Source organism: Cherax quadricarinatus, chromosome 20, assembly GCF_038502225.1.
Source record: "Cherax quadricarinatus isolate ZL_2023a chromosome 20, ASM3850222v1, whole genome shotgun sequence".
NCBI classification, from domain to species: Eukaryota; Metazoa; Arthropoda; class Malacostraca; order Decapoda; family Parastacidae; genus Cherax; species Cherax quadricarinatus.
The window spans coordinates 48,586,126-48,612,009 of NC_091311.1; the positions used below are offsets into that span (position 1 = coordinate 48,586,126).

Genomic DNA, 25,884 nt, shown 5'->3' on the forward strand with positions numbered 1-25,884 from the left:
AGGTTTATAAGTGGAAGACAGGAATAAATAAAGGGGATGTAAATAGTGTGCTGAAAATATCTAGCCTAGACAGGACTCGCAGCAATGGTTTTAAGTTGGAAAAATTCAGATTCAGGAGGGATATAGGAAAGTACTGGTTTGGTAATAGAGTTGTGGATGAGTGGAACAAACTCCCAAGTACCGTTATAGAGGCCAGAACGTTGTGTAGCTTTAAAAATAGGTTGGATAAATACATGAGTAGATGTGGGTGGGTGTGAGTTGGACCTGATAGCTTGTGCTAACAGGTCGGTTGCCGTGTTCCTCCCTTAAGTCAATGTGACCTGACCTGACTAGGTTGGGTGCATTGGCTTAAGCCGGTAGGGACTTGGACCTGCCTCGCATGGGCCAGTAGGCCTTCTGCAGTGTTCCTTCGTTCTTATGTTCTTATGTTCTTAAGTAAGGTGCCACTGTGTGCCACATGCAAGAGTACACAGCTTCCTATAGCCAAAGATGCATCAGTTATTGTGTTTGAGGCATGCAACCCTCACAGTACATTTGTGGTTCCAAAGTATTCTCTACATCTTGTTGAAAAGCTGTAGGAGATAATGGATCACATGTACAAGTGCTGTGAGTCTCCCTGGGTGCTTCTATAGACCCATACTTGGGGAACTGACTGGCCATGTTCAGTGAAGATCACAGGTGATGCACAACAGCATGCATCAGGCTGGAGCTGGAGTCAGCACTGGTTATTTTCACTGACTATGGAAACAGGGGAAATGTCTTATAGCAGTATACGACAGATACTGCAGTCATTCCTGGAGCTGCCTTGTCTAGCTCTCCACTGCATTCTTCATGGCATCTCTGAGCATGGGGTACAAAAAGCAGCAGCAGCAGAAGCAAGAATTGGCCAGCTTCTTCCCAAGTACTCGGAAGTTATTGTGGATGTGCTGGAACACGACGACAATGGTACCTGTACTATTGCATGCCTAAAGTAACTCAGGCTCTCTTTGCTGAAGGTCTTGCAGTGCCCAGTGTGTGACTCCATCACCCAGGATATTGCTGAAGGTTTTGTAGTGCCCAGTGTGTAACTCCATTGCCTGGGATGTCATCAGTGAATTTTGATGAGTGATCATTGTACAAATGAAAGTTAATGTTTATTTTACATTTATTGATACTGTTAATGTATTCACTGAGATTGCATGTTACATTTAATGTATTCAGTGAGATAACATATTAATGTATTCATTGACATCACATATTACAGTTAATATACAGCTAGGTCTTGATTAATTTATTTATTTATTTATTTATTTTCAATTTGAGCACACATACAGAGGTACAAAAAAATACAGATAAGAGCAGCATGCCAAAGCCACTTATACTATGCATAGCATTACGGGCTGGCTTAAAATTAACTTAAGATTAACTAAGCAATGATGAAATCAGTGATAAAACATTAATGTGAATAATGAATCTCGTGAAGTGGTCACAGTATTCAAATTCGCACTATACAAAGTTATATTTATACTATATATAAAATATAGTAATTGGCTCCAGCCCAATGAAAATATGCAATAAAAAATTTTAAACAAGTTTTCTTTTCCTGAGATAATATAAAAACAAAGGATGAGAAAAATGTATTTCTGATTCAAGTTTATTACAAATAATTATACAAAGAAAAAATTTTAAAAATAAAAAATCATTGAATATTGTATCTGACAGTATGACAGAAGCATCAATATTGTCATTTAAAATATTTTAGCAGTGTAGGCTGAACAGTCTTCTCTTTCTTTAAATCTTCTTTCCCAGACCATACATTCTTGGCCCCAGACCATTCAACATCTTGCCAGAAGATATCAGAAACGTGGCTGGAACAAGTGTAGAAGTCTTCAAGAGGAAACTGGACAAGTATCTTCACCAGGTGCCAGATCAACCAGACTGTGATGGATATGTGGGGCAGCAGGCCTCAAGCAGCAACAGCCTGACTGACCAGGCAAGCACCAGACGAGCCTGGCCCATGGCCAGGCTCCGAGAGTATTGAGACTCTCCATACTCATCAAAGGTATATCAAAGGTATAACCCCCATATCCACTGATTCGGTATTTGTGGTTTCAGTTACCCACTGTTTACTGTGGTCCTAAAGCGCAAAAGTAGAAAAGTCGGCACTTCTCCATTTAATGTGCATAGTCTGTCAATCAGACTTTATAATACGTAGGTATGTATAGGACTTGTGTATAGGGTTTGCTACTAAACACAGTTTCAGTATCCACAGAAGGTCCTTGGAACGTATTCCTCACGGATACGGTGGTCCTACCATATAAGGGAATGAGGCTGCATTGATCCTGCCAAATTAGCCACTAGAGATGAGCATGTATTTGTCCTCATAACAAACAGCCTGCAACAAACTTAGCAAATAGCTCAAAACACAACAAGACAAACAAGAAGATTAAAGCTGTAGTATGAAATGGCTTTACAGCAACATCCCTTGCCTACCAACCGGCACCTTACTGGTCATTGGAGCACTGCTATTCACCAGCTATACCTTGGCTCCTCTTCAAGGGGGGCTCCTTGGCGTGGTGAACAGGCTCTTGGTCTGAGGAATTAGACCTGTCGGTCTACTTCCTCAGACCGAACCTAATTACCCCCCAATCCCCCGTTCCCTATCCCATCCTCCCCTTTTTCCTTTCCTCCTCCTCCTCCGCCCCACCCCTCCCTTCTGCCCTTCCTTTTTGGCCGTTTTTTTTTTTTTTTTTTCCCACAGGCACGCTAGTTCCTAGGTAGGGGAAAGGGTACCAGGGTCCATCCCATTCCGTTGAGGTTCTTGGCGGTGGCGTAGTTTGCCGTGGAATCTGGATTGCCTGGGGATGTCCTGATCCCTCTCCGGTACCCCGGAGGGTGGCTTTGGGTGTCTCTCGGGTGACGGGTGTATCTCTGGAAGCCACCTTTCGGATTCTGGGGGTGGTACGAAGGAGGTATGCTTTGTGGCGGATTTCCGGCCGCCCTCTCTTTTGTCCACCGAGGTAGCTCGGCAGATGTGAGGTTGCTATCCCGGATTGCTGGTTTACTGGCATGATAGGTAGGGTATGGCACGGGTTCCATGCTGCATCTGCGCTACTTGCGGTGCTGAGGTCCTCTTGGGCGCGGAGGGAGATTTCTGGCCCTTTCATTCCTCCTAGGAACTATCCCTCCCCGGTCCCCCCTTTTTTTATTCTTTTTTTTTATTTTCTTTTCTTCTTTCTTTTTTTTTTCTTAAAAACAAAAAGAAAGAAGTAACCTAACCATGGCAGCCCTAGTCCATGAACCTGCTACCCCCGGGCCCCTTCTTGATACCGCACCCCGTTCTGACCCCGCCTCATCTTTGGACCACTCTTCGGACACTCCTCATGCCTCTGTACCTCTTGCCGGTGCTGTTTCCTTACCTGCTTCAGGTACTGAGGCCTCGACTGACTCCTTCGATTTATCTGACCTTCGCTCTCCTCTGACTATGCTTCCGGCCTCTCCCTCTACGGTGCGGCAATTTTCGAATCGCCGGCCCGTTCCACGTCGGACCAACTCTGGTCCCACGCCTAAACGCCAACGACAATTACCTGCTGATGATACTTCTCCACCTTCTCGTTCTTCTCAGAAAAGATCGACACGTCCTTCACTACCTTTCCACGCTCAGTTTCAGACTGCACAATATACTAAATTCTTCACTTTATAACCGACTTCCTCTACTGCCTATCTTTCTGACCACAGTATTAGCAAGGCACTCCTACGCCATGTTGGTAAAGATATTTCTTTTCATACTCTTAAGAGCGGTATGCGCATCGTCACCATACAGAATGCTACCCAGGCTCATGAGCTTTCTCGTCTTTCCCATATCGATACTGTTCCTGTAACTATTGAAAAGCATCATTCCCTCAATTCTTGTAGTGGTACCATCATTCTGCCCCATACCATAGTTCAACAAAATTTCCAGACATGTGGCACTGACATTCTTGAACAGCTGGAACTCCAAGATCTCCCAATCCTCAAGGTAGACACTTACGTTGTTCCTGCCTGCGGGCGGAGACAATACCCTAGCAATGTGGCTCGTTTAACTTTTGACAGCCGTGAACTCCCATCCTCAGTTTATGTAGCAGGACATCGGTTACAAGTTCGAAAGGTGATCCCTACACTGCAACAGTGTAGAAATTGCTGGCGATTTGGCCATCCAGCGAAATATTGCAGATATATCGCCGAATGCCCAGTCTGTGGTGCCGATGACAATTCTAATACGTCTTGCAATTGACCTCCCTCTTGCCTTAATTGTCATGAGGCTCACCCTTCGTACTCTCGCCGTTGTCAAGTCTACTTAAACGAGCGGGAAATCCGTTACCTCAAAGAGGCAGAAGGTCTCCCTTATGCCATGGCAGTTTCTCATCTCCGCCTCCAAGGGAGACTACCTCGTGTTTCATATTCCCCTGTTTCAAAACGTCCCCTCACTTCTGGTATCCCATCTTCTGCACCCACCTCTGTGGTTACCTCTCCCATAGTCACTCCTGTAGCTAATTCTTTTGCTGTCCTCGGCTCAGACGTCCCTACTTCAACGTCTCAGTCTGATCTCGCTTCTTCGTGATCTCTCTCACAAGCCTCAGTAGCGACGAGATCTCGTATGACACCTCCTCCCAATCGTCCCTCTACTTCTCAAAAGTCAAAAAAAGGTCCGTTAACACCTCCTACCCATCTTCCACCTCCTCATTTTCCCTTCCCTGTCTCTGTACCTGGTTCTCCCCCTCTCACTGGCTCTGTTACAAGTGTAGAGGTTCACCCTCCTCCTCGTACTGTACCTTCCTCACCTGTTCCCTCCCAAGTTTCTTCCTCTTCTGCCACCTCCCAGGTTTCTGCCTCTTCTGTCCTCTTCCACGCATCTCCAGTTCCCTCCACCCTTTCGCCCCCCCCTACCTTGGTACAGTCTATTACAGTTCCAATCTTTACTCATCCTCCCCCTACCATTTCCAATATTGTCTCCCATACAACGTCTCTGAATTCTGAAACACTTGAAGCAATCTCTGAATATATTGCAGAGACCAAACCATCAATGGACACTGATCCACCCTCCGCGCCTTCTCTCTCCTCTACTCCATCTGCGCAACTCCTTTCTTCACAGCGCACCGTTCCTTCGCTGCTTGAACGTTTTCCACTGCCTCCGCATGTGGACTTTTCTAACCCCTCTAGTCCGTAGGAACCCTTACCTGCGGATTTCAGGTATCTTTATCATTGCCAATCATGGCCTATTTACAGTGGAATATACGCGGCCTCAGGGGTAATCGGGGTGAGCTTCAGATGTTACTCTCCCAGTTTTCCCCTGTTGGTGTGTGCTTACAGGAACCAAAATTACACTGCTGTTATCTCTCCCATCTCAGGCTATAATTTATTGTATTCTTCAGATCCTTTTCCTGATGGGACCTTTAATGAAAGTGCCCTTCTTCTACGCACTGATATTCCGTACCATCAGCTATTTGTTCGTACTTCGCTGCATTACACAGCAGCCCGTATCCACTTGCATAGGTGGTATACGCTCTGTTCTTTATATCTCTCTCCTTCTCGGGCATTATCTATTCCGGATATTGCCTTTCTTGTTTAGTCATTACCACCACCGATTCTGTTACTTGATTTTAATGCCCACCATTTCCTCTGGGGGGGTCTCACTGATTCCCGTGGCATTCAGTTAGAGGCTTTTCTTGCCACCCACCCCCTCCATGTTTTAAATACAGGTACTCACACCCATTTTGATCCTCGGACTCACACTCTCTCTTTCATCAATCTCTCAGTCTGCTCTTCCTCCGCCACATTAGACTTCACTTGGTCTGTTCTTCAAGACTTGCATGACAGCGATCATTTCCCAATTACATATTCTTACTTCATCTTCATATTCACCACCTCTTCGCATCCCACGCTGGCAATTTGATCAGGCAAATTGGAACCTTTACTCACACCTAACTGTTTTTAGAGAGGTTCCTTCTTCATCCTCCATCGATGAGCTTTTACACCTCTTCTCGTCCTCCGTTTTAACTGCAGCTTCTCATTCTATACCCCAAACTTTGGGCAGGCATTCTCAGAAATGCGTGCCTTGGTGGTCTCCTGCGTGTGCTCGTGCAGTACGTTTGAAACGTGCTGCATGGGGCAGGTAACGGTACAATAGAACCACAGAGAGACTTCTTGATTTTAAGCAGAAGCGTGCGATCGCTCGCCGTGTCATCTGTGACGCTAAACGCACTTGCTGGCGAGATTGTCTCCACCACCACCTCTGCTTCCTCTATGAGTGCAGTCTGGAAAAAAGTACGAAAACTGAGTGGTAAATATTCTCCTGACCTGGCTCCTGTTCTGCGGGTTGCCGGTGTTGATATAGCAAACCCACTAGATGTTGCCAATGAAATTGGCAATCATCTGGTCCGTATTTCTCAGGGACTCCATCTATGCCCCTCATTTCTTTCCTCAAAGTCTGCCAGAGAGTTAGCACCCTTGGACTTTTCTTCTCTCAGAGAAGAACAGTATAATGTGCCTTTTACACTTCAAGAACTGGAGGCAACACTCTCAGCTTGCCGATCATCGGCAGCTGGGCCCGACGACATTCATATTCGTATGCTACAACATTTACATCAGTCAGCCCTTGCAGTCCTATTACGCCTTTACAATCTTATTTGGTCACAAGGAGTTCTTCCACAGCTGTGGAAATCCGCCATTGTTCTCCCTTTCCGCAAACCAGGCACTACGGGACATGAAACCTCCCACTATCGTCCCATTGCTCTTACCAGTGCAGTTTGCAAAGTGATGGAACGCCTAGTAAATAGACGTTTAGTGTGATATTTAGAGACACACAACAGTCTCTCCACTCGTCAATATGGCTTTCGTAAGGGACGTTCTACCATAGACCCCTTACTACGCTTGGATACGTATGTTCGTAATGCCTTTGCGAATAACCACTCAGTTATTGCCATATTTTTTGACCTTGAGAAGGCATATGACACAACTTGGAGGTATAATATTTTAGCCCAAGCCCACTCCTTAGGCCTTCGAGGCAATCTACCATCCTTCCTTAAGAACTTTTTAACTGACAGGCATTTCCGTGTTCGGGTTAATAATGTGCTCTCCCCGGACTTTATCCAAGCTGAAGGTGTCCCCCAGGGATGTGTTCTGAGCACAACACTTTTTCTCCTTGCTATTAATGATTTGGCCTCTAGTCTTCCATCAAATATTTGGTCATCACTCTATACTGATGACTTCGCTATTGCCTGTGCAGGCGCTGACTGTCACCTTATTACAGCTTCTCTCCAGCATGCAGTTGACCGTGTTTCCAATTGGGCCACCACACGTGGGTTTAAATTTTCCAGCACTAAAACCCACCAAATTACTTCCACTAGACGCTCTGTCATCTCCGATCATCCTTTGTACCTCTATGGCTCCCGTATCCCTGAACGTGATACAGTCAAGTTTCTGGGCCTCCTCTTTGATCGTAGGTTATCCTGGAAACCTCACATTACCTCTCTGAAGGCAACTTGTCACAGCCGGCTGAACCTTCTTAAAACCCTTGCTCATCTTTCATGGGGAGCTGATCGTCGAACCCTCCTTCGCCTACATTCCACCCTTATTTTATCGAAACTTGATTATGGTGACCAGATCTATTCAGCAGCATCTCCTTGCTACTCTCTCTAGTCTTAACCCCATTCATCACCAAGGATTACGTTTATGCCTTGGTGCTTTTCGCTCTTCCCCTGTCGAGAGCCTCTATGCAGAAGCGAACGTTCCATCCTTATCCGATCGCCATGGTGCCCATTGCCTTTGCTACTATGTACGCTCTCATGATCTCCGCAGTCCTTCCATTTATGGAATGGTCACTGATATTAGTAGACATTCTTTATTTGTTCCCCGCCCCTGTTTACTCAGTCCCTTCTCTCTTCGCCTTCATTCGCTCGTCTTCTCTTCAATTACCACCTTTCTATGTACATGTAGCATCTCACTTTTCCCTACCCCCCTGGGAAGTTCCAGCTGTTCGAGTCTGTTCTTTCTCTCTCCCTTGCTCGAAAGCCCAACTGTCTACGGTCGCTTCCCGCTCTCTTTTTCTTGACCACTTTCACTCTCATTCTCATGCCATTGCTGTGTACACAGATGGCTCTAAGTCTTCTGACGGCGTAGGATTCGCAGCAGTGTTTCCAGACAGCGTCGTACAAGGGCATTTACTATCTTCGGCTAGTATTTTTACTGCTGAATTGTATGCCATCCTTACAGCACTTATCCGTATTGCATCTATGCCTGTGTCATCATTTGTGGTTGTCTCAGACTCCCTTAGTGCTTTACAGGCTATACAGAAATTTGATACACCTCACCCCTTAGTCCTCCGTATCCAACTTTGGCTACGCCGCATCTTTACCAAGCATAAAGATATTGTTTTTTGTTGGGTCCCTGGTCATGTTGACGTACAGGGCAATGAACAGGCAGACACTGCTGCGCGGTCAGCAGTGCATGACCTACCAGTTTCATGTAGAGGTATTTCATTTACGGACTATTTTGCTGCAATATCTTCCCAACTTCACACCCGTTGGCAACAACGTTAGTCTACTATGCTCGGCAACAAACTTCAATCTATTAAACCGAGTATAGGTTACTGGCCGTCTTCTTATCACCAGTGTCGAGGTTGGGAGAACTCTCTCCCATCTTCGCATTGGCCATACTCGTCTTACTCATGGATATCTCATGGAGAGGCGCCCTGCTCCTCTCTGTGAGAATTGCCTAGTTCCATTATCAGTCAGCCACATTCTGTTGGACTGCCCACTTTATCAACGAGCACTCAGAATTTACCTCCGTCGTCGTCTTCGCTCTGCTGCCCTCTCTTTACCTTCCCTTCTTGCTGATGGACCCACCTTTCATCCAGACTCTCTCATTGACTTTTTGACAACAACTGACTTACTTCACAAATTCTGATACCTTCAGCCCTTTCTACTTCAATCTCTTGCTACCCTCTACCCCCGTACTATCCCCTGCCCCGCTGTTTTCTGTAAGCTACTGATCATCCCTCCTCCCTTCTGCCATCCAATACCCTTGCTTCCTTCCCTACCCTGCAGCGCTGTATAGCCCTTGTGGCTTAGCGCTTCTTTTTGATTATAATAATAAAATATGCCTTGGCTAACCTACTGAAAGAAGATTGAGAATGTGGTAGAACAACACCTGCACTCCCAACACACTGCTAAAACAGCCATTAAATCACCTGACTTTTTGATATGGAGTGTTCATATTTTTAAAGTAACGTTTGATGAAAATGTAATATAGCCTCTCCCCACTTAACGATGGAGTTCTGTTCCTAAGACCACATCAGTAAACGAATTCGTCTCTAAGCAAGGAGCATACTATAATGGTAGTGGGTTTGTGTCAGCCCTCTTTGATATTGTTTCAGTGTCACCTTGCAACATTTACAACATTTTTAGTGTACAGTGGACTCTCGAATTTCATCATCCCTTGTCTGTATGTAAAACTATAGTTATTCTCTATAAAATGTATTTTTTGTTAATATTTTTGGGTGTCTGGAATGGATTAATTGGATTTACATTATGTCTTGTGGGAAATATTAACAAAAAATACATTTTATAGAGAATAACTATAGTTTTTATACGTATATGCTTCTAAACTGTTGGGTTCTGGGCACCTCTGCAAAAACAGTGACTATGTATGAGTGAGGTGAAAGTGTTGAATGATGATGAAAGTATTTTCTTTTTGGGGATTTTCTTTTTAGGTCACCCTGCCTCGGTGGGAGACGGCCAACTTGTTAAAAAAAAAAAAAAATATATAGTTTTATGTACAGAAAAGGGATGATGAAATTCGAGGGTCCACTGTATTTTTAAATGTTTATACAGAGTGTACTGTAGATTGCAATAAACAGTCAGCTCAAATGTACATTATTTAGGTATGCATACTGGTCAGAGATCCCGTTGTAAGTCTGAGTCGTTGGTGAATGAGTACGTCACTAAGTGAAGAGAGGCTGTATATTTTTTAAATCATTTCAGGTATTAACCCCTTAACCCTTTGAGGGTCGACAGGCCCTCTCTAAAACTTGTTCTCAGGGTCGGCCAAATTTAAAAAAAAAAAAATTATTTCTTCTTTGAAAGATAGAGAATCTTTTCCCGATCATAATGACACCAAAAGTATGAAATTTGATGGAAAACTTAGGGAATTATTCTCACGAAGTTAGCGGTCTTGATGATGTTTACGCATTGGCGATTTTGCCCACTTTAAACCCTCTTTTCGGCCAATTCCAATGTACTAGTCGACAAAAATCATAACTATTTTGCTAGAACTCCATTTTTTCTATCGAATGAGTACAAGAAACCACTCATTTACCAATTTCAACTATCCAATAAAGTGGTCAGAATTTAGGAATTTTGCCAATTTCACACATTTCAAAAGATGCCAATTTCCGAATAGGGTCCAGAATAAACAAGAGACATTCCTGGCACTAAAATAACAAGTTCTCTGTTCGTTAGTCACATCCCCAGGCCCCTCTTATATTTCTTTGGCTTTCCACTTTGAATTTTTATTATTACAAAAAATAGAAGATTTACTGTTATGCAGACTGCTGCATTAGTGTAGAAATGGTATAAATAATATCAGCGTACTTGTGAAAGAATATTAAACTCACCAGTTGATGTGTATTGGACACTTGGCATGATTTGTTTACTTTTGAACTTTGATAAAAATCGAACATTTCTGCTACTTTGCACTCAATTTCAAGGTACTTTTCTTTGTAAAACCAGTCAAAATCATCTAAATTTTTGTAATATGTCTTCCATTCTATAAAATGAGACCAAGAAAAGTAGAATACAACAATAAATACCATACGAAAATACAGTGCAAAGTCGCTGTTTTATTCCAAAAACACAGTCAGTTTTTTTTTCTCGTTTCGCACTGTGTGCTGCAGGATTTTTTTTTATACTGCGCACACTGACCACATAGACCCATTCTTTCATATGTAGACCTACCAGCTTTCTCTCACCAGATTTGAGGGCGCTAGAATTTAGGCACACTAGTACGTCAAAAACCCTGGGTCGTAAGCCGTACTAGTACGGCCGAAACCCTCAAAGGGTTAACTGTCCAAACATAGATCTACGTTCTCTTGCCCAGCGCTCCTATTATTTTTATTTTTTTTTTATATATATACAGTGGACCCCCGCCTTACGAATGCATTGCGTTACGTTAAATCCGCCATATGAAGCATTTGAACACAAAAATTTTGCCTCGCCTCATGAAAAAAACTCTCCTTACATGATTTGTCCGGGATGCATCCCACATGTGGCCTCAGCACCAGTGTTTACAAGCCAGCCAGTGCGGTCGCATCTACGCATACATTCAGTACATTTCACATTATCCCAGTGTTTTTAGTGCTTGTAACTGCAAAATAAGTCACCATGGACCCCAAGAAAGCTTCTAGTGCCATCCCTGTGGTAAAAAGGGCGAGAATTAATATGGAATTGAAAAAAGAGATTAAGGAAATGTGTGCAAAGTGGGTTGAACTGCAAACCTTTACGGATGAAAATCACCCTGACAGAGCTACTGCAAGCCGTGTTGGCAGCCTGTACAATGACAATGTTATGGCCCATTTTAAGAATGTCTTAAAGGAACAGGAGGTACAGAGTTCTATGGACAGATTTGTTGTGCATCAGAAGTCCAGTGACTCTCAAGCTGGTCCTAGTGCCAGCATTAAAAGAAGAAGGGAAGTAAGCCTGGAAAAGGACTTGCTACCTTAAGTCCTACTGGAAGGGGATTCCCCTTCTAAACAATAACTTCCACACTCTCCCCTCCTCTCATCCCATCATTCATCACCAGATCTTCAATAAAGGTAAGTGTCATGTATTCTATTCTTAGTAGAGTAGTAATTGTGCATGTATTCTTCAGTTTGTGTGTATTAAAATTAATATTTCATGTGGTAATTTTTTTTTTTTTCATACTTTGGGGTGTCAGGAACGGTTTAATTTGATTTCCATTATTTCTTATGGGGAAAATTAATTCGGCTAACAATAATTTTGGCTTACAATGAGCTCTCAGGAACGGATTAATATCATAAGGCGGGGGTCCACTGTATATAGAGAGGACACTTTTTACATGAAATAATCTAAAAAAAATTTTTTTTAGTTAGTACTTACAGAGACATAACGCCGCAGAGTTGGCACTTGTCACTCGCCTGATGGCAACGTGAAGCACTGCCGCTTGCAGAAGTGTTGCCAATATCTCTTTTTTTTCTCATTTTTAATTTTTATGTTCTTATAATTACAATGTGTAGTAGTTCATAGCCAATCTTTGTTCTGACACTAATATTAGGTACTGAAATAGTACTCAAATAGTCACAAACACAGTGATAGGTGAACATTTTTGCCTACCTTAGACACACTGTTGTCTAGAAATATATACATAGTATTTATAGGTCCCAGCAATGTTTTGGACATGCTGGAGTACAGTGGACCCCCGCATAACGATATTAATCCGTTCATGAGAGCTCATTGTTATGCGAAATTATCGTTATGCGGATGAATTTTCCCCATAAGAAATAATGGAAATCAAATTAATCCGTGCAAGACACCCCAAAGTATGAAAAAAAAACATTTTTACCATATGAAATATTAATTTTAATACACACAAACTGAAAAAGGCATGCACAATTACATGACACTTACCTTTATTGAAGATCTGGTGATGATTGATGGGATGGGAGGAGGAGAGAGTCTTAATGTTTAGAAGGGGAATCCCCTTCCATTAAGACTTGAGGTGTCAAGTCCTTTTCTGGGGTTACTTCCCTTCTTCTTTTAATGCCCTTAGGATCAGCTTCAGAGTCACTGGACTTCTGTCGCACAACATATCTGTCCATAGTGGCCTGTACCTCTCGTTCCTTTATAACTTCCCTAAAGTGTTTCACAACATTGTCAGTGTAATAGTCACCAGCACGGCTTGCAATAGCTGTGTGAGGGTGATTTTCATCCATAAAGGTTTGCACTTTCAGCCACATTGCACAGATTTCCTTAATCTTTGTAGTAGGCAACTACTTCAATTTCTCTCTCCCCTCCTCCGAACCAGTTTCCTCAGGTCTGGCCTCTTGCTGTTAAGTTGATCTATCAGCTCATCAGTGGTTAGTTCTTCATTGTCCTCCTCCACCAACTCTTCCACATCATCCCCACTAACCTCCAACCCCAAGGACTTCCCCAATGCCACAATTGATTCCTCAATTGGCATACTCCTCTCAGGGTTAGCCTCAAATCCTTCAAAATCCCTTTTGTCTACACATTCTGGCCACAGTTTCTTCCAAGCAGAGTTCAAGGTCCTCTTAGTCACTCCCTCCCAAGCCTTACCTATAAGGTTTACACAATTGAGGATATTAAAGTGATCTCTCCAAAACTCTCTTAGAATCAGTTGAGTTTCTGAGGTCACTACAAAGCACCTTTCAAACAGAGCTTTTGTGTACAGTTTTTTGAAGTTTGCAATAACCTGCTGGTCCATGGGCTGCAGGAGAGGAGTGGTATTAGGAGGCAAAAACTTCACCTTAATGAACTTCATGTCTCCATAAAGTCACTCTGCCACGTCTGTAGGATGACCAGGGGCATTGTCTAACACCAGGAGGCACTTAAGGTCTAATTTATTTTCAGTTAGGTAATCTTTCACATTGGGGGCAAATGCATGGTGTAACCAGTCATAGAAAAAGTCCCTAGTGACCCATGCCTTACTGTTTGCCCTCCACAGCACACACAAATTAGCCTTGAGGATATTCTTTTGCCTGAACGCTCTGGGAGTTTCGGAGTGATACACTAATAAAGGCTTCACTTTGCAATCACCACTAGCATTGGAACACATCAACAGAGTAAGCTTATGTCCTGAGAGTGCCTTTTCCTCGTGAGTAATGTAGGTCCTGCTTGGCATTTTCTTCCAAAACAGGCCTGTTTCATCACAATTAAACACTTGTTCAGGTTTCAGTCCTTCACTGTCTATGTACCCCTTGAATTCCTGCACATATTTTTCAGCTGCTTTGTGGTCCGAACTGGCAGCCTCACCATGCCTTATCACACTATGTATGCCACTACGCTTCTTAAATCTCTCAAACCAACCTTTGCTGGCCTTAAATTCACTCACATCATCACTAGTTGCAGGCATTTTTTTAATTAAATCCTGATGCAGCTTCCTAGCCTTTTCACTTATGATCACTTGAGAGATGCTATCTCCTGCTATCTGTTTTTCATTTATCCACACCAATAAGAGTCTCTCAACATCTTCCATCACTTGCGATCTCTGCTTCGAAAACACAGGTGAACCTTTGGCAAGAACAGCTTCCTTGATTGCCTTTTTGTTGCCCACAATAGTAGCGATGGTTGACTGGGGTTTATTATACAACCTGGCCAGCTCGGAGACACGCACTCCACTTTCATACTTATCAATGATCTCTTTCTTCATTTCTATAGTAATTCTCACCCTTATTCCTGTAGGGTTGGCACTAGAAGCTTTCTTGGGGCCCATGGTCACTTATTTTGCAGATAAAATCACCAAAAACACTGTAATAATACGAAATGTTCCGATTGTATGCTTGGATGTTACCTCGGAGGCTGGCTAGTAAACAATGCCACCGGCGGAACATGTGAGGCTGGCTAAGGCCGCACATTAGACGCGTCTCGGACGAACAGTGTTGAGTGGGTTTTTTAGCGGTATGCGTGGCAAAATCTTAGCGATAAAATGTATCGGTATGCGGATTTAACGTTATGTAAGGCCAACGGTATGCGGGGGTCCACTGTATATATGAAACTCCTTGAAGCATGGTGTAAGAAAATTGTCACTCCACTGCTGACAGTGCAGCAGTGGAGTGACATTTGATGATCGTGCTCTGCCTTGGCTGTATTTATTTTCACTGTTACACATAAACATGTCTGTCTAGCTCTCTGTCTGCTTGTCTCTTTGTCTGTTCTCGTCTCTTTCTGTCTCGGAGAGAGCGACTCGTGAACCAGCAGGTATTACACACGATGCAGAGTAGTCACATCTGAACAAGTGAAAATGCATATTACTTGCCAGTCATGCTTATGCATTATGTCTACAAGCACAGTATAGCACTTTGTCTGGATTTTTTGGGCTATCCTAGGTAATTTACATTATGTATGTATATAATAATTTTTTATTTGGACATGATACATAGTTGTACAAGGAATTATAGTAGTTGGGTGTACATGGCAGGCTTAAGATTAACTAAGCAATGATAAATTTAGTGGTAAAAATTACAGTAAACAATTTACAACATAAAGTACCAATGAGTATTTTAAACAATGAAATTTGAACATTTCATTTATGAAGCATTATAATTGTACAAATTTGTAGCATTACAATGTATAATATAACAAAATGATCAATATACTATATGTAGTCATACAATTTATTAATCCGATCAAGTTGAATAAAATCAATGATTTGTAGTGCAGAAACAGGTCATATGGTCATTAGATGAGTTACTGTACATTCAAGAGAATGGATTATTCTATTAGGTAATGTAATTAAAAACATAGTTTGATAGGGTCATGGGTTATACATTTATGAAATACAGTTATTCAATATATATTTAGTTTTGGGTGAGTAAGTGGTTTTTAAGAAGAGTCTTGAATTGATAAACAGTGTTTCTTTTGTATTCACAGGTAATGAATTCCAAATTTTTGGGCCTTTTATCTGTATTGAGTTTTTACATAGTGTGAGATGGACATGGGGAACATCAAAGAGTGATCTGTGCCTTGTGTTGTAGTCATGTTCTGTTGAGGTTGGTAAGAAGTTTGAGGGGAGGGTTTATATCTGAATTTAGTGTCCTATGTATGTAGTAGGCACAATAATAAGTTTGAATGTTTTGTATGGTGAGTAAGTTTAGACTTTTGAATATTGGTGGAGTATGCTGCCTGGAACGGGAATTTATTATTCTGAGTGCAGCCTTTTGTTGGGTAATTAATAGTCTGAGATGATTTATTATTGAGCCCCATGCACAGATTCCATAGGTGAGATAGTTGTAAATGAGTGAGTGATATAGGGCCAGGAGAGCTGATTGTGGAACATAGTACCGTGTCTTCGATAGTATGCCTACAGTCTTAGAGATTTTCTTGGAAATTTGTTGTACATGTGTTTGAAATTTGAGTCTATTATCAAAGTGGATTCCTAAGAATTTTCCCTCTGTGAGCTTTGTGATAGATGAACCGTTTATCATTATGTTAAGTGGAACATCTGTAGTTCTCTTCCCAAACTGAATGAAGTAGGTTTTGTCAATATTGAGAGTAAGCTTGTTAATCATCATCCAGGTAGATATTTTCTGTAATTCAGTATTTATGTATGTAGTGTCATCTGCAAATAGTAAGGGTTTGAGTAGTTGTGGTGCATTTGGTAGGTCGTTTATGTAAATGAGAAAGAGAAGAGTTCCAAGGACACTTCCCTGTGGGACACCAACTGTAATTGGTTGTGTGGAAGAGTTTGCACCATTTGTGTACATATATTGGTTTCTGTTGCTAAGGTATGACTATAGGTAGTTGAGGGAGTGCCCTCTTATACCATAGTGTGATAATTTTATGTGCAAAAATCATGGTCAGCTGTATCAAAAGCTTTATGTAAATCAATGAAGATCCCCAATGGGACTTCTTTTTTTCTCAAGTGCAGTGTATATTAGTTGCAGCATGTGTATAATAGCGTATTTGTATTTTTATTAGGCCTGAACCCAAACTGACAGGTTGAGTATGTTGTGGGAGATGAGGTAGGAATAGATTTGCTTATGAATTAATTTTTCACAGATTTTAGAGAGAAGGGGTAAGTTGGATATTGGCCTATAATTATTCAAGTCTGCTTCATCTCCTTCTCTATTTATCGGGGTGACCCTCACTATTTTGAGAACTGTGGGGAAGGTAGAGGATTCGATGGATTTGTTAAAGTGTGTTGCAGTGACTGGTGACAGTACTTGCGAAGCTTTTTTGTATATAAAGGGTGGTAAGTTATTGAAATCTCCTGCCTTGTTCTTTAGTGTGTTGATAATAAGTGAGACTTTCGTTGGATTGGTCGGAGCTAGGAATAGTGTATTCGGGTAGGTGCCAGTGAGGTAGTCATTAGGTGGGGTGTTTGAGCTTGGGATTTTGCTTGCCAGGTTTTTTCCTATGGTGGAGAAAACATTGAGTCTGATGTTTCAGTTGGTGGTAGTAGGGGTTCATCTGGCTTTGTTAGCTTGATTGTTCTATTTCCTAATATTTTTTTTGTTCCTAGAATTTTGGATAGGGTATTCCAGGTCTGTTTTATATCACCTTTTAAGTTGGATGATCTGTTCTCATAATACAATTTTTTTTGCCCTTCTTATCAGGCTTGTTAGAATTGCCGAGTAACTTTTGTTTGGTCTCTGGTTATTTCATCCATTCTGTACTGTTTTTCATATAGGTGCTTTATGGATTTGAGGATGCTGGGTGTTAGCCAGGGACTGTTCAGTCTCTTAGCTGTGATCTGTTTAGTTTTTTTAGGGCAGTACTTGTTATAGAGGTATTGGGTCTTTTTTTGGAAAATTTTAATACATTCATCAGTATCTGTTTAGATTTCTACCTCAGTTTGTCAGTCGATGTTTGTCAGTGCTCTTGTGAAGTTATTAATGGCTGTCTCATGAAGTCTGAAGGTTACTTTAGCAGTGTCTTGGGGTAATTTACCTAGATTGGTTATGTGAAAGGTAGGGTAGTGGTCTGTGGTGTTATCTGTGATTATGCCTGATTTTAAAGGGGATATGGTGTTGGTCCAGATGTGGTCTAATAGGGAAACATTAGTCTCAGAGATTTTTGTAGGTTTTATTACTGTTGGTAGCAACAAGCAGTTGCTCATAGTGTTTGTGATTTCAGTTACATGTGGGTCTTGGTCTTGTAGGAGATTTATATTGAAGTCTCTTGAGAGTAGTAAGTGATCTTTGTTCATGCATGCATCAGTTATCATACTTCCTAGGTTTTCACTAAAATGGCTAATATTTGACTGTGGTACTCTGTAGATGTTTATCACTGTGAGAGGTTTTTGTAGGTATTTGGATTTGAATTTATTCCCCATGTTCATCCCTTGTGCAAGTATTATTGATACATTCTAGTTAGTCTGAGTAGTATATAGCTGTGCCACCCCTTGCTGGTCTAGCCTACAGTTGTGAATGGCTGTGTAACCAGGACTGGCATAGACATCTGTATTAGCTGGCTTTAGCCAGGTTTCGCTGAGAGTAATGATGGACATATTGGCATGCAGGGAATTTAGTAATGCTGTGAGGTCATCGTTATGTTTGCTTAAAGATCTGACATTGTAGTTAAAGACAGTTATGTTGTTGTTGGTTCTGAGAAGTGCCTTTGCTTGTTCTGCTGTGTAGAATTACAGTTGCTGTTAGATTCATTTAAGTCATTTGATAAGAGGATCAATGCTTGTAATCATAAGATTTATAATGAATCTATAACTAGACTTATAATAATTGCATTTTGTGTACCTGTGAGAGATAGGCAGAGACAGAGAGATACAGAGAGGTAGACGCAGAGACAGAGATAAATACAAACAGACAGATGGAGATAGAGACAGGTGATCAGCCAGCTGCCAGCCAGCCAGCCTGCTGAACATACATTACACATTCCAGAATTGTTTCTCTTTACTTAGGACATAGGTTATAAGACATTCTGGCAGGATGACACTACCAGTGGTATCAAAATTTAAATGATGTTGCACAAATATTGCACATGGGTTATTATCAAGGTTTTTTATATTTCCTTGACCACTTGTGGCTACATCCACCTCAAAACCACTAAACTCGGGGTCAACATCACTTTCCTCTTAAAAGGGGAGTGTTAATCCGACATGACATCAGTAAATCCCTGGTGTTTGCCGCGCTGTTTGCTCTAGCTGGCGCTCAATTGAACTGGTGCTCCTACAAGGTACTAAGTGGTCCCAGATTTTTTAATGCTACACACACACTGAGTGTTAAGACCCATTCTATGCTGACCAGGCATCTCAGGCCAATTGTGCCAAATTTGGGGGCAGGAAAAATAAAATGTTGATCTATATTTGGAGTGCTAGCGGTAAGAATGTAGATCTACGTTTGGACAGTTAAGGGGTTAAATATAAAAAAAACTTTCTCTTGAATTAGCCAGATTAACTAGTGTGATTTTAAATTTGCTGGTAAGTTTTCATGGGGAGCATTTTGAGTCTTGCCATAATAATATGATTTTTCTTTATCCAATAACCCCCTTCAACTGGTTATACCGTCATTTGAAGAGCTGAGTGAAAATACAGATGAGGAGAATCCACACCAGCTTGATAATACAATCTCTATATCTATCCCCATGGCAACCTCCCCAAATATACACCACAAAAAAAATGAGGTTAGTGTATAATTATTGAGTAGAAATATACTTCTTTCTCAGCAGCAATATGCCAGTAGTGAAGGGTCAAGTGCTCTACCACAAACAGTCTGTAACCTTGAATCCAGGACACAGCTGTGTAAGCTGTGACAGCTTGTAAGCTGCAACACAGCTTTGTAAACTGCGACACAGCTTATAAGCTTCTGCTAATGAGCGACTACCCAGGCTTCATGTGCTCGAGACGTAGGATTTTCTTTGAAAAGTTAACATTGTCCATGTAATCATAATTTAAAATTCCTCATTGCTTGACAGTATTTTATCAAGCAAATAAGAACATGCCACATGTACACTAAATGATGATAAACCAAATTGAAACTAATATGCTGACAAAAATATTTGAATAATTTTATTTGCATCATATCAGCAGGTAATGATGGTGGTGGTGTTATCAGCTTAGTTTTTGAAACACTGACATGAGATTCTTTTCTTATAACACTGTGAACCTGTTATTATATATCCTATACATAGTTTTAATATACAGTTAAGCCCTGTAATTAAAGGGGACTATGTTCAGTAATGATGTAAATACAGAAACCTCATAGGGGTTGAAATTGATCCAGAAGTCATGAAAATTTACATATTATCAGTTTCAGGGAATCACAAGGCACAGGCACTTCACTCAACTCACCAAATTGTACATAGCAAATGGAAACTAACAACCCTTGTGGTTTAGCACTTCTTTTTGATTATAATAATAAACAGAAACTAACCCAATTATTGTGTACCAAAAATAAATAAAATAACCAAGATAAAATGTTAGGAATGATGTTAGTAGGGAGGGTTAAGCCTCCAAACACACCATTAAATATTACTGGCCATCCTTCATGTATTTAGCATAAATAAAGCTGTGCATAAATTTGAGGTGCGTGGTGAAATAGTGGATATATGGTGAAGATTAAGTATGTGTGAAGGATAGAGGATGCTGGATTCATTTGAATAGTCAGTGAACAGATAAGAGAGCACCCACTGTATTATTTAGTATGTATGTGTTAATTTTAGCAAGGTTAGTCAAATTTGTATGTTAGTTTTTCAAGTAAAAGTAAACATTAGTCTCATGTTCAAACATTTGACTATATCAAAGTTTAAGTTAAAAATTTTTATAAAGTAAATTTTTTTAAGTGAGTTCAGATTATTTGACAGATTTGGCTTATTAGGCATGATCTATGTATAAAAAATTAGCTCAGAATATTTAATATATGCCTCATATTGTTTAATTAGATTCCAGAGATAGTTAATATTGTTTGTGATATTAAATGTTTATTTAATCATTCTAAGGCACAAAAGAATCATTGCACTATTGTATTTGAATATTTTTAAGCAACCTATTTTTTATAAGCATTTCATAATGTATGTTTTGTAAACCTTGCCAGTTGCTTAATGCAAAAAAGATTAATGCATGTACTTATGGTCAATAATAACCCACATGGACACAGAAACACAAGATTTAGTTGGTCTGTATATTTTGACCCCTTTCTGTAATCCTCTTCAGCAGATACATAAATGAAATGAGAACAAGAATATATAGGGAAGGTTGCACCTCGCCTCCACTTCAAGGGGAGCTCCTTGGCGTGGTGAAGAGGCTTTTGGTCTTCCTCAGACCGAACTTAGTTACTCGCAATCCCCCCTTCTTTCCCTTTCCTCCTTCCCCATCCCGCCCCTCCTTCCCCATCCCTCCCCTATTCCCTTCCTATTTTCAGCCTTTGGGATTCTTCCCACAGGCACTCTAGTTCCTAGGTAGGGGGAAGGGTACTGGGGTCTATCCCATCCCATTCCATTGAGGTCCTTGGCGGTGGTGTAGTTTGCCGTGGAATCTGGATCACCTGGAGGTGTCCTGATCTCTCACCAGTCTCCCAGGGGAAGGGGGGGTGGCTTTGGGTGTCTTTCAGGTGACTGGTGTATCTCTGGAGGCTGCCTGTCGGATTCCTGGGGGGTGGTGGCTGAAGGAGGTATGCTTTGTGGTGGGTGTCCGGCTGTCTTCTCATTTGTCCATCAAGGTGGCTCAGCAGATATGAGGTTGCTATCTCGGATTTCTGGTTTACTGGCATGAAGGGTAGGGTATGGCACGGGTTCCATGCCGCATCTGCACTACTTGTGGTGCTGGGGTCCTCTTGGGTGCGGAGGGGGATTTATGGCCCTCTTTTGCCTCCTAGGTTCTATTCCTCCACGTTCCCTCCCTTTTTTTTTTCTTTTTTCTTTTTTTTTTTCAAAACAAAAGAAAGAAGTGACATAATCTTGGAGTTCCAAATCCATGAACCTGCTCCCCCCGGGTCCCTTACTGATACTGCACCCTGTTCTGACCTTGCCTCGTTATTTGACCACTCTTTGGACATTTCTAATGCCCCTGTACCTCTTTCTGATGCCGTTTCATCACCCGCTTCAGATACCGGGGTTCCAACTGGCTCCTTTGATACATCTGACCTCTGCTCTTCTTTGACTATGCTTCCAGCTTCTCCCTCTACGGTGCAGCAATTTTCGGATCGCCTGCCCATCCCACATTGGACCAACTCCGGTCCCACACCCAGATGCCCAAGACCATTACCTGATGATACTCCTTCGCTTCCTTCTCATCCTACTCAGAAAAGACTGGCATGTCACACACTCCCTTTAGATGCTGTTTCAAAATACACAATGGGCTAAGTTTTTTCTTACTCTACGACTGACTTCCTCTACTGCCTATCTTTTCTACCATAGTACAGTGGACCCCCGGTTAACGATATTTTTTCACTCCAGAAGTATGTTCAGGTGCCAGTACTGACAGAATTTGTTCCCATAAGGAATATTGTGAAGTATATTAGTCCATTTCAGACCCCCAAACATACACGTACAAATGCACTTACATAAATACACTTACATAATTGGTCGCATTCGGAGGTGATCGTTATGCGGGGGTCCACTGTATTGGCAAGGCGCTCCTATGCCATGTTGGTAGAGATATATCCTTTCATGCTCTCAAGAGTGGTACACGCATCATCACTGTCCAGAATGCTAACCAAACTCACGATCTTTCTCTCCTTACAACTATTGATGCTATTCTTGTAACTATTGAAAAACATCATTCCCTCAATTCTGTAGTGGTACTGTCATTCTACCCCATACCATTGTCCAACAGAATTTCCAGACCTGTTCCACTCTGTGAGAATTGTCAGGTTCCAGTTTGTTAGCCACATTCTGTTGGACTGCCCACTCTTCAACGAGCATGCAGAATTTACTTCCAACGTCATCACCACTCTACTGCCCTTACTTTACCTTCCCTTCTTGCTAATTGACCCTCCTTTAACCCAGACACTCATTGACTTTTTTGACAGCAACTGATTTACTGCACAAACTCTGATGATGATACCACTTGTACTCCTCACGGCCCTTTCTATCTCAATCTCTTGCTACCCTCTACTCCTGCACTATCCACTGCCCTCCATGACCTAATAATCATCCCTCTCCCTCTTGCTACCAAATACCCCTGCATCCTTCCCTGCCTGGCAGTGCTGTATGACCCTTGTAGGTTTAGTGCTTCTTCTTGATTATAATAGTAATAATACACTTCACCTCATACGTTTGAGTGGGTGAGAAGACAGGTCCTGAAGTGAAACTAAAAATTAGGGAAGGGAGGAAGTAAGTTCTTTTGTGCTATGTAATCCCTAATGTGCTGGCATTCTGTTAGATTGGGTGCTGGTATGTATTTCGGGGTGAATTTTGAAATGACACCTGGTTTTCCTTGTGTCTGTGAAATGTTGAAATAGGGAGTCACAGCTATGAGGGCAGATTCTGTGATTTTATATTTGTAGCTGCAGTGTGATTTTTGTTTGTTGGTGGCAGCTTCCCAATGAATATTGTTGTACATGAACAGTATACAGTACCGACAAGTTGAAAAATTTAGACACGTGCAACATCTGGGTATCTTTATTGTAGACGTTTCACCAACCAGTGGCTTTATCAATACAAATTCTAGGACACAACTAGAAGACAGTAGAACTATATAAAAAAGATGAGATAATCAATCCCTCAGCCTTGAAGTTGGTGTCAAGAGCACCGTGGTCGTGAAGATTCTGGACCACAAGCAAGAAGGCTGCTGCTTTTATACTGGCTGAAGATGGAGGGCATAATCAATGGTAGTCGGGAATCCCCAGTGGAAGTAGGTCATACTCGAGGCACGGGTTAGTAGTGGTGGTAGTAGTAGTAGTAGCAGCAGCAGCTGTGAAGAGGTAATGTGGATGTCCTCTGAACCAAGATTCCATGATGTTGCAGTATCTGACAAGTTTTACATGAATGGTATAAAATACCGACAAACCCTTGCCTCAAGTATGACCTACTTCCACAGGAGATTCCCTCCCACCAGTGATTATGCCCTCCATCTTCCGCCAGTATAAAAGCAGCAGCCTTCTTGCCTGTGGTCCAGAATCTTCACGACCATGGTGCCCTTAACACCAACTTCAAGGCTGAGGGACTGATTACTTCATCTTTTGTATATACGTAGTTCTACTGTCTTCTAGTCATGTCCTAGAATTTGTATTGATAAAGCCACTGGTTGGTGAAACGTCTACAATAAAGATACCCAGATGTTGCACATGTGTTTAAATTTTTTATTGAATATTGTAACTGTTGATGCTGACATGCTGAAAAATGGCTGAATTATCCTGTGCATAACATATTGCCCTCTGGTGTTCAGTGATCCTTGTAGATAGTGTTTGTCCTATCACATTGTATCCCATCAAACTAGGGAATCTCTTCTAAGAAACACACGTTCAGCATTGCAAGAGACACCAGGAGTTTACCAGATACAATGTAAAAGACTGCAACCAAGCATACATAGGGCAGACAGGATGATCACTATCTACAAGGATCATTGAACACCAGAGGGCAATACATAATGCACAGGATAATTCAGTCATTTTTCAACATGTCAGCATCAACAATCACAATATTCACTGGGAAGCTGCCGCCATCAAACACAAATCACACCTGTAGCTGCAAATATAAAATCATAGGATTTGCTCTCATAGCTACCACTCCCAGTTTCAACATCTCACAGGGACACTGGAAACCAGATGTCATTTCAAAATTCTCCCTCAAGTACATACCAGCATCCAATCTAACAGAATGCCAGCACAACATTAGCAATTACATAGCACAAAGGAACTTCCTTCCCTAATTTTTAGCTTCACTTCAGGACCTGTCTTATCACCCACCCACTGCTTGACACATCCCTCCACTCACATATGGGGTGAGGTGCAGCCTTCCCTACATATTCTTGTTCTCATTTTATTTATGCATCTGCTGAGGATGATTCCAGAAAAGGATCAAAATATACAGACCAATTAATCTCTGTTTGTCTCCATGTAGGTTATTATTGAGCATTAACAATTGTTCATTGCACTCTAGTTATCCATATATACTTGTATTTATGACTTTCCCTGTGTTGTAAGTTATTCGACCACTTAGTGACTACCTTACTTTTATATAATTTGTGTTTCTTGGAGAATGTGCCTTCCGAGTCAATAAATATTATTTTAAACTGTCTGATAGTAATATGCTGTATATTTTCAGAGGTTCTATAATCCCAGGGCAAGCATTCAGGTTAAATAATAATGACTGTTTTTACATAGCTACATTTCTGTTGGAAACTGTCATAATCAGTATCATGTTAACTGATATGCACATTTTTGTACAATATAAAGTGATCAGTGTCCATTTCATACAAAACAGATTTTTCATGGCTGTAGCTATTAGAAAGGTGATCTCATTGTTCTTTTCATATTTCAGTTAGACTGAATAAAAAGACAGAAGACTTAACCTTTTTGTTTATAAATTGGTTTTCTTGAGCCTAGATCTACCATGTCCTCTTGCATCAGAATTGTCAGTAAGGGCACTGATATACTGTATAGGAAATACTTTGTCAGCAGCTTAATTTTGTAAACTTTCAATACAAAATTATCAATAAGTTGAAAAAGTATTGCATACAGTATATTAAAACAATTGTATAATATAACATGGGTTAGTAGCAGATATGAACTTGCATGTGAAGTAAAAGGACACTAGTGCAACTAATGTGACATTTTTATTGTGGCAACATTTTGCTCTCCAGGAACTTTGTCAAGCCGTTACATAACAGCTTGACAAAGCTCCGGGAGAGCGAAACGTTGCCACAATAAAAATGTCACATTAGTTGCACTTGTGTCCTTTTACTTTACATATTGTTGGTAATTCTACCAACATTATTACGTGAACTCGCATGTTGATAATAAAGCTGCAATTGAAATGACTGCTGTATTTTTCAGCCTCATACTGAGGTCCTCTTTAAAAAGCAAATTAAAAATTGTGATGAATGACACCATCTTGCATATATACAAAGGCAGACACCTGACCTAAGTCAGGCACAGGAACTTAGGCTCTGCTACTGATTTAAGTCCTTCACCAGCCTTAAGTATCTCACTGTATGCCTTTCTCAGATATTTTCTACCACACTAGTGCGGCACCAGTAATCTAGTGGTCCCACCCGATG

At 41.4% G+C, this 25,884-nt stretch overlaps 1 protein-coding gene across 14 annotated transcripts in view; it reads left to right on the top strand.

Annotated features, from left to right (window-relative positions):
- Nucleotides 1-25,644, top strand: part of fbl (pantothenate kinase 3 fbl) — a 173,612-nt gene extending 147,968 nt beyond the window's left edge. For 8 of the 14 annotated variants that reach the window (XM_070087065.1, XM_070087060.1, XM_070087069.1 and 5 more), the window contains one exon: nucleotides 19,392-25,644. Coding sequence is in view for 7 of the 14 variants with exons in the window: in XM_070087060.1 (XP_069943161.1) it covers nucleotides 19,392-19,478 (87 nt within the window). In the remaining 7 variants the exon portion in view is untranslated. Of the gene's footprint in view, nucleotides 1-1,788 lie in introns of all 14 variants that reach the window. The other 6 variants (XM_070087062.1, XM_070087071.1, XM_070087064.1 and 3 more) reach the window with 4 other exon arrangements.
- Nucleotides 25,645-25,884: the final 240 nt, after the last annotated feature.